Source organism: Hipposideros armiger, unplaced genomic scaffold (genome assembly GCF_001890085.2).
Source record: "Hipposideros armiger isolate ML-2016 unplaced genomic scaffold, ASM189008v1 scaffold_66, whole genome shotgun sequence".
Classification (NCBI taxonomy): Eukaryota; Metazoa; Chordata; class Mammalia; order Chiroptera; family Hipposideridae; genus Hipposideros; species Hipposideros armiger.
This window is the reverse complement of record NW_017731416.1, coordinates 1,598,909-1,608,700: the sequence shown is the minus strand read 5'-3', so window position 1 is coordinate 1,608,700 and position 9,792 is coordinate 1,598,909. Positions and strand designations below refer to the sequence as shown.

Genomic DNA, 9,792 nt, shown 5'->3' with positions numbered 1-9,792 from the left:
AAATATGCTGTCTCACCTCAGTTACTTAAACTTACCATCCTATTATGCCTAAGGGTGGGCAGATGACAAATGCTGCTTTTCTTCTCAATATTTTCTTCTCAAAATTTTTTACATTTAAAATGTAAAAAAAAAAAAGACTTAACCATAGTTTTGGGGGGAATAATAGCAACACAGATTCTTAGGGGTGGAACTAACTTTAGGAAAAAACAATGTTTACTTATTAGCAAATTATTTATTTAACCTGATTTAACCCATGAGGTTACTTTTTAAAATGGCTAATCCTCTCCATGAGTTTTTTTTTCCTTCTGAACACACACATTGCTTAAATAGAACAAAGTTCAAAGAAAGCTTGATTTAACCAAAGCAAACTCCTGTGCCAAAGTCAACAAACCAAGATCATTAAGGAGTTGCATTAAATCAGAAAGAATTAAACTAATGTAAGTTTGTCACCAGGATTAAGAATTTGCCCCTTTGAAGATGACCTTGATTTTCTGTCTGACCTCAGGAAGGTTCAGTTTCTCTCTGAGGTCTATTTTTTTCTTTAAAACACTGAGAAGCATTTATCTTTTTAAGTGTTCTTGTGATATGTGATTTGAGACTTCGTCATAGGGACTATAAGCTGAAAATACTTTGACCAAAAGTATCATTTTCATTCTAAAGAAGCCTTTGTACAAAGGAGTTGTGGAATTCTACCCACAGCAAACACATTTTTAGTAAGCTTCTAGGGCAAATGACAAAACAAGGTTAGGAAAAAATTTAACTTAGTTATTTGAATTCTTATTGTTTGTTTTTCAGGCCCGATACAGTGTATAAGTCTTGCTCATTTTGTATTTAATATAACATTTCATAGCAGGCATTTGATATTAAATAAAGATGTACTTCATCCTTCAGGGATTGCAAAATCTTTGACATGACATTTTAATCAACAGTATAACTCTGTAGTTTAAAGTTGGGCTTTATCATCAGCTCAGAGCAGGAAAAACCTACCTAGAATGAAGGTAGCTAAGATGATTATTGAGATCATCCATTAACTATATTATCTAATCACTTCAGTTTCCACTTCCCCTTGGCCTCAAAAGTAAAAAAGTCTAATAGCAAAAAAAAAAAAAGAAAAAAGTCTACTAGACTTACTAGAAAGGGAATTTGAATGTTTTACCTCACTGTAAACTCTTAGAAGAGGAACTAAAACTGCCATTTAAATGTGCTGTTCAATGTATTGTCAGTGAACTTTACCGTGACTATGCTAAAATCAGCGAGTTTCGAAACTAAAATTACTTCTGAATCTTCCAGTCAAAAAGCAAAGGTCTTCTCCATGATTTGATTACACTTTTAACACAGGAACATAATTAACCACCCCTTTTAAAAAATGCCTTTACAATTTACACCTGTAATATGACGAAATATGACATGAAATACTGTGACGAACATGAATCGGTTCAGCTACCAGAGACCTAGTCTCAACAGAGGACGATGACATCTATCGTCTCAGGTAATCTTCACCTAAACCCCAGGAGAGTAACAGTCAGTCCCACCCCACGAAAGCCCAGGTTTCGCTCAGGTCCTGGCCCTGCCGGCGAGATGACGTTCACGACCGCGGGGATTTCCGTAGCTGTGACACACTCTACTTCCGGCCGGCGGTGAGAGTCAGTGACGTGGCAGGCCAGGCCGATCACAGTCCTTAGGGCCGGGACACCCGGAGCTGTCAGGTGGCCTTTGGGCAGCACTGCGGGGAAAGCCTCAAGTACCTACTGCGGTTGCGAATGCCAGCCCGGAGCCGGAAGTGCCACGTGTCCCGATTGCGCCTGCGCGACCAGCGGCTGACAGGCACTTCCGGCGGGGGCCTCCCTTTTCTCGCCGCTTGGCTGCTGCCTTCCAGCCCAGCGTTCCCGTCCCTACCGGCCCTACTCGTATCCTCAGCTCCCAGGCCAGGCCGTGGCCGCCGGTGGGCTGGGGAGAATGCGGCGCCAGGCCTAGGGCTTGCTGCACCGCCCTCTCTCCTCCCCGCCTTCAGTCCTAAGTCGTTAGCCCTTTCCCTCCGCCTCCAGCAGTCGTCTGTCGGCTCTTCGCTTGGCGCTGTCGCAGACCCCTACTACCAGCCCGGATAACCACCGTCGTCATGTCCCAGCCGGGGATACCGGCTTCCGGCGGTGCCCTAACGGGACTTCAGGCTCAAAACGGGGAGGCCTCGGCCTCGGGGTCTCCTTACAGCAACGGTTAGTGCCGCTCGGGGGCGGGAAAGGGGGGGCGCAGCCTGGGCCCAGGCTCGAGCTGAACTTTGGTTACTGCCGCCGCCTGAGGCGACGTAAGAGGAGAGGGTGACCTCCCAACAAGAGCCAGGAGCCAGGAGCCGGTGGTGGTAGGCAGCTGGGCCACGGAGACCGCGATGAATATGCACCTGCAACTCCCAGCTTGTCTTAGTGTTTAGTATTTATTACTTATTCATTCGTTCAGCAAACAATTAAAGAACAATTGCTGTATTCGTGGGTAAAAAGTGGATTCAGTCCATACCTCAAAACTCTCATACAAGGCGCATAGTTGTTCATGTGCCTTCCCGCTCCGTGCCACCTTCTTTTCTAGAGAGCAGAGTTTGGAATCTGATTCAGGGCCTGCAGTGGGGTGCGGGTCACACTCACCCTGAATTTGTGGAGATGAATGAATGGTTCTGCTTTTGGGAGACCCCTTTAGGGCCCATTCATCTTTCCCAGAACTTTCCTCCAATTGTACTTAGGCCACCTGTTCAGTTTTTCAGCTTTGGAAGAGGGGAGAATCTCCTGTTTGATATCCAGAGGTCTTTACATACTTGGATGGTGGTTGGACACAAATCTCAACCTCTGACGACAGTGTGCATGTGGCACTATAATTTGTCATTTGGTATGAGAGTGTCTTATATTTTTCCACCTCTTCTAGGATTCTTTAAATTTTCCTGCGTTGTGATTTGCTAAGCTTATTGTAATCATTATAATAGAGAAAGACAGGTTTTCTACCAAAGCTTGCTAAGTTGCCAATTTACCTATAAAATCTTTGGTTCATGGAAACAAAAGTAGAATAATACTTGAATTGCCCATTGGAATCTAAAATTACTGTGAAGTTCGAGAACATATTCATTGACTAAAATAGCTAATTTACATTGTTTTGGGGGAAGACTACTTTTTTTTTTCTTAAACAAAGAAGGCCCTAAAAGACTTTTAAAAATGTCTATGAGTAGGCAGAAGCAAGAATTAAGTGGGGGTAAGCACTGAAATGGTGTTAATTGTTCTTTCTCAAATTTATGGTAACATGTAAACTAAATTTATTCTAGGCTATTTACCAGCATTTACACTGATCAGGGATGAAATCATTTTAAGAAATTCACTTTAAGGGCAAAAAAGCAAGATGTCATGGCTGTGTTTTTTTCTTATAATCTATAAGTTGCAATTTTACATGAGCTTTAAATGGCAAGTCCTGCATATATGCTTGTAAGCTTATATGTAAGTATAGTTTTGTTAATTTTGAAATGTCAAAGGAATTTAGCTGCTGATATGCTGTATCAGAGATGTTGTTACTATGTTGATTTGAACCAGCCGACAGACATTTGTTACACACCTTCTAAGTTCTGTACTTGGGAAAATAAAACGCAAGGTACAGCCCCTGTGTGCATGTTGCCCAGAGCCAAGTGAGGATTCACATAGGGAAGGAAATCATAGAACTATGTAAATACGTACCTTTTTTAAAGATATAATTTTAACAGTCTTTATAAGCCCCATTTTATTTATTTATTTATTATTATTATTTTTTTAAGGATTTTTATTGGGGTATTGGTGGGGAGGGGAACAGTGCAGGGGAATTGGGGGAAGGGGAACAGACAAGTTGCTGTCCTTTTGTTCTTCAGTCTAGTTGTGGAGGACGTTGCTTCACTGGCCCAAGTTGGCACCATCATTGCGCTCTTCCCAGGCGAGGCAGATCAGTCGCCGGCTTCTGGACGGCCGCTCACTGCGGCTGCTGGCCGCTCACGCCGGCTGCTGGCCGCTCACGCTGGCTGCTGGCTACACACGGTAGCCCATGGCAACCCACTGACACAGGGGCTGCAGCCTATGCCGTTGCCGGCGATTCATGGCAGCCCAGCTCCAGGTTGAGCTGTCATTCAGCATCTTAGCTGTAGAGGGCAGTGTCACTGGCCCTCATATGTGGGATCCGAACCGGGGCCCTCTGGTGTCCCAAACCAGTTCTTAACCATCTCGCCACTCGGCCGGCCCTAAGCCCCATTTTAAAGTTTTTTGTAGTATTCTTAGTAAGGTGGCTAATGTCCTGTATTGGGTTCCTTGATTGTGCATCCCACTAATAAGAGAGAGTAGGGACGTGGTGGTGAATTGGAAGGGAGGGTATTTCTGTAGAAGGTGAAAAAAAAGTTCAATGCTGGAATGTAGGTTTTTTTTGCTTAACTCTTTCAAGGCTGTTATTGCTGCTTAAATATTCTATTCAATACTCTGAAGCTTTAGATTTAATGTAGCTTGCTTAAATTATATAGTACAGTTCAGTTGGATCTTCAGATGTTTTTTAGATTGTAATCAAAAGTCCAAATACAGTAGTCCCCCCCTTATCTGTGAGGAATCTGTTACAAGACCCCGCAGTGGATGCCTGAAACTGTGGATAGTAACATACCCTATGTATGTCATTTTTTTTCTTATACATATCTATGATAATGTTTAATTTATAAATTAGGCCCAGTAAGAGATTAACAGCAATAATTAGTAATAAAATAGAATAGTTATAACAATATACTGCAACAAAAGTTATGTGAATGTGGTCTCTCTCAAAATATCTTATTGTATTATTCTCACCCTTTTTGTGATGATGTGAGACGATACAGTGCTTACATGATAAGATGAAGTGAGGTACTCAAAACGGCGCACAATTTAAAACTTCTGAACTGTTTATTTCTGGAATTTTCCATTTAACATTTTTGGATCACAGTTGACCAAAGGTACCTGAAACCACAGAAAGTAGAACTGTGGATAAGAGGGGACTACTGTAATCACCTTTTTCATTTTTCTATGACTTGCTTTCGTATTGTATGGTGTCATTATAGTACGGAATTCCTCACATAGGGAGACATTTCTTTCTGTGGTAGATTGTTACATTGCATTACAATCTGAAATTATTTAGACAGATTTTTCTGAGCTTCTGCAGATTTTTGTACACATATTTCCTTTGCAATAATTCGTAGTGAACTGCAAGATTACTTAAACTGGCAAATCTTTATCTGATTACCATGTAATGAGGCTACAGGAAAATCATGACTCCCAGTGTTAATTAGCTGCTTTATTGACTAATTGAATCCATTTGCCAAGGCAGTTAAAAACTGCAGTTTTATTAATTTTATTTTTTGTAATATTTATGTAGTACCTTTTCCCATATAGATTAAGGGGGAGAAGGGTATTCACCCTCTCTCCCACTCAGATTCCTCTGTTATGTTGTAATTTTCATAAAATAATGTATTGTCTCACCTCTAGACTGTAAAGCCTATGACAGCAAGTATATCTGCTTTTGCATAATATTCTGTCTCCAGCTCCCCATATGATGTCTAGCATGTTTTAGGAATTATCAGTTTTATTGGATGAAAGTTTTAGATTTGGATATTTTGTAATTTAGGTCAGTATACATGTATTGACTTTATTCATTATAAGATTAGAGTTCACTTTCAACTTTTCTAGTGACTTTCTCTGTGGATTTTTGCACAATAGTATCAGCTAAAACTCAATAGAATATGTGGGGAGGTTTGGTCATTGGTTTAAATGCTAGACTTGTACTCATATCTTGATTTTCGGTATGACAGAAATGTAGATCTCTTTCTGATTGTATATTTAATATAGGAAGACTTTAGTCATCATCAAAGCATGCTGTGAATAAAATTGACATGTGGCCTGTAACACTGATTGTTGTGGCTCAGTTCTCTTTAATATTTTCAGTGGGAAAGTAACTTTGGACTCCCATAACACTCTTTGCTTACCTTTATTAGAACTTAGGCATTGAGTGTCTTGTCTCTGCTGATGGGGAGCTCCTGAAAAAGAAATGGTAGCAATAAGAAGTAACATTTATCGTTTACTTACTCTATGCCCAGTCACTGTGCTAGGTTGCATTATATACATTATCTTATTTAATCCTCACAACAGCTCTCTGAGGTTAGAACGGTTATGTTTCCTGACAAGGATACTGAGATGAGTGGTCAATCAACTAGTTAATGACCTATATTTGTGTTACCTAGATTTAAACCTAGGTGTCTTACATAACCACTGCTATTCAATTTCTCTGGTTGTTATCTCCGAATCCCAGGACATAACACCTTGAATTAGTGCCTGAATCAAGGATCAGAATCTCCTCTTTGGTTTCTTTCTGTAGGCAGATACATCATTTACTTAATAAATATTGGCTGATATTTTTGAAACTGCCACCTTGGATTATAATTAATACATGACCTGACTCTAATTTTCATTAGTATTTAGTCAATTTCTTTGCTGTTTCAACATCATGTTTCATAAATGTCTTATAGATCCTGAAATTGCTCTTTACCCCCACATTGATTCCTAGCATCGCATTAACCCTTCCATTGCTTTATTAAAGCCCTTATTTTTAGTGACTGACTCACAAATTGTACTCATGCCGTGGCATCCATTTGTTGTACTTTTAGTTTCAGATGGTCAACTCTTTAAGTAATCACAGTATATTTTGATGTGTGAGATGAGGTGCTAAATAAAAAATTTTTCCCATCTGGACTGTGAGCTACTTGAGGGCAGGGATAGAGTAGACTTGACTCACCTTTGTATTTTCAGAAGCTATTTAGTAAAATGTGTCTTTATAGTCAGGGAATGAATAGTTGTTCGTTAACCATTTGGAATAAAATGAATCAGCCTAAATACAGGATCAGTCTTTAACTAAATGAAAGATTACTTCAGATGAAATTACTTGGTTCACTGATAACAGAAATACTAATGAGTGCTGCAGTACTAAGGACACAGATACATGTTTCTTAGATGATGACAGTAGGAAACATTTACTATATGAGAAACACCATCATAAATGTGTTTATAAAACCCATTTATATAGTCATCTTGAGTCCTAAGTCTCAGTCTCATTATGTTTGTTTCCTACTGCTGTTGTAACAAACTACCACAAATTTAGTGGCTTAGAACAACGCAAATTTATTATCTTGTAGTTCTGGAGGTCAGAAGTCTGAAATGAGTCATCAGAGCTGCATTCCTTATTGAAGGCTCTAGCAGAGAAACTGTTTTTTTGCCTTTTCCACCTTCTGGAGACTATCCTTGTCCTTGGCTCCTGGCCCCCTACCATCTTCACACCAGCAGTGTCCTGTCAAGCCTTTCTCTGACCTTGACGCCCCTGTCTCCCTCTTTCACACTTGTGATCATATTGGGCCCGACCTGATCATCTAAGCTTCCCATCTCAGTCAGTTAGTTAGCAACCTTAATTCCTTTTTTGCCGTTAAACCTGAGATTTCATAGGTTCCAGGGATTAGAACATGGACATATTTGGGGATTCATCTTTCTGCCTTGCATATACTATAGTTTAGGTACTATTACTATCCCCATTTTGTAGATGAGGAAACAGGTCTAGAAAGGTTAAATATCTCACTCAAGGACAATGAACTAAATTTCAAGGCCAGAACATGATCTCTTATTCCAGTCTGTGCTTCTAGTCACTACTTTATAATGTCTCTTTCCACATACATTCCACAGAGAGTGACCTTGTACTATCAGGAAGTTGATTGTATAGGATTTTATGACATTCCTTTAGGTAATTTTCTGATAAGTCCCAGAGATAGAATATGCACACATGTGGAGTTTGAATATATAGAAAATGACTGGGAGTTCAGTGAACTATGTTGACTTGTGGTGTGATTTGGGACAACTTGCTTAGCTGCTCTAAGCCTGAGGTTTCTCAGGACACCAGAATCTTAGAGTCCTTTAGAATACGCAGATTCTGTAATTCATCTATTAGTGTTTGATAAATCATACATATTGGGTCGTCGGGAAAGTCATGACGTATTTTTCTATGCATTTCAATGCAAAAATGCATCATGACTTTACTGACAACCCAATATATAAGCAAAGTATTCTTGGAAATCCTAAGTAGTTACTTTCCCAGAACATATCCCTCTGATTTGATGTTTTGCTGATCAGCCAGAGATATAATTTAACACCTGTGCTTCTCTCTCCTTCCCTATCCTATGTGTTGTTCCAAGGATTCAAGATGACTGTATAAATGGGTTATATAAACATTGAGGGGGTAAAATTTAGGGAAAGGAGAACCTTTTAAAACCTGTGTGTATTGTAAGATAGTTATAGAGTATAGCCTTATGGTACCCAGAACACTGCCTTGTTTCTAAACAACAGATTTAGCATTTCCATTGGTGGTTGCCAATCTTTTAGTCAGTTTATCTTAAAATGATTCCAGGGCACCAGCCGAGTGGTGCATTGGTTAGGAATTGGCTTGGGACGCCAGCTCTGAGCAGTGGGGCCTCGGTTCAGGTCCCACGAGGGCCAGTGACACTGCGCCCTCTACAGCTAAGATGGTGAACAACAGCTCGACCTGGAGCTGGACTGCCTTGAGTCGCCGGTGACGGCGTAGGCTGCAGTGGGGCTGGCTGGCAGCAGGCGTGAGCTTTCGTGAGCTGCCGTGAGCGGCCGTCCAATGGCTGGCGAGCGACTGCCCCTCTTGGGAAGAGCACAATGATAATACCAACATGGGCCAGTGAAGCGATGTCCTCCACAACTAAACTGAAGAACAAAAGGACAGCAACTTGTCTGTTCCGCTTCCCCAATTCCCCGACGCTGTTCCCGTCCCCCAATTCCCCAATAAAACCTTAAAAAAAATGATTCCATGGTTAGGGTCACCATTTAAATACTTTAAACACTTCTCCATTGGATTACCATCTCATATTTCACATTTGTAAATATGTTGCTTTCTTCAAAGTCTTGAGACAGGAATCAGTAAAAAAAATTCTAATTATAAATAGTAAAGTTCAGAAATTAGCCTGGAATATACTCAGTGGAGACAATACATTTGCCAGGAGCCAAGACTCAATGAGTTTATTCGACTCAATGAGTTTGTTTAACTCATTGAGTCTTATTTACCTCATTGTTCCTTTTGGTCCCAGTGTTTTTTGTTTTTTGGTTTTTTGTTTAGAAAGATGACTGTGATTCTGTCATTCTTTGATTTTCTGACTTGTGTAATCCCCTAAATTTTAATTTAGCAATTAAGTAGGAGAGGGAACCAAATCAAATATTTGAGTCAGAATGGTGCCAGGCTCTATGGGGAAGACAGACTTTATTTTCTGCCCAAAGAAGTTAAGACGATGTCTTGACAATAAAATTTAGTTTTTTGGCATTCTATGGAATGAAATATATGCTTAAATATAAAGTAAATCTAAAAAAAGGCAGCCCTCCATTTTCCCAATGAGAATATTTCCCCCTCCCCAATTTTTTTCAGGTCACTTGAAAGTATGAAATTTTAGGGATGTGGATGAAATTAATCAAATGACTACTTGTAATAGTTAATGTTTTATTTTACTAACACATGCATCTTTAAACTTTGTATTTAAAGATATATGTGGGGCTGGCCGAGTGGCGCGATGGTTAAGAACTGGTTGGGACGCCAGAGGTCCCCGGTTCGGATCCCACATATGAGGGCAATGACACTGCCCTCCACAGCTAAGATGCTGAACAACAGCTCAACCTGGAGCTGGGCTGCTGTGATTGCCGGCGACGGCTTAGGCTGCAGCCCCTGTGGCAGTGGGTTGCC

The 9,792-nt window shown here is 40.4% G+C and overlaps 1 protein-coding gene across 1 annotated transcript in view; it reads left to right on the top strand.

Annotated features, from left to right (window-relative positions):
* The first annotated feature begins 787 nt into the window (after nucleotides 1-787).
* SEC24A (SEC24 homolog A, COPII component) overlaps nucleotides 788-9,792 on the top strand; it is a 68,770-nt gene continuing 59,765 nt past the window's right edge. Inside the window, exon 1 of the mRNA XM_019642155.1 lies at nucleotides 788-2,213. Coding sequence (XP_019497700.1) covers nucleotides 2,117-2,213 — 97 coding nt within the window. The 5' untranslated portion in view covers nucleotides 788-2,116. The remainder of the gene's footprint in view (nucleotides 2,214-9,792) is intronic.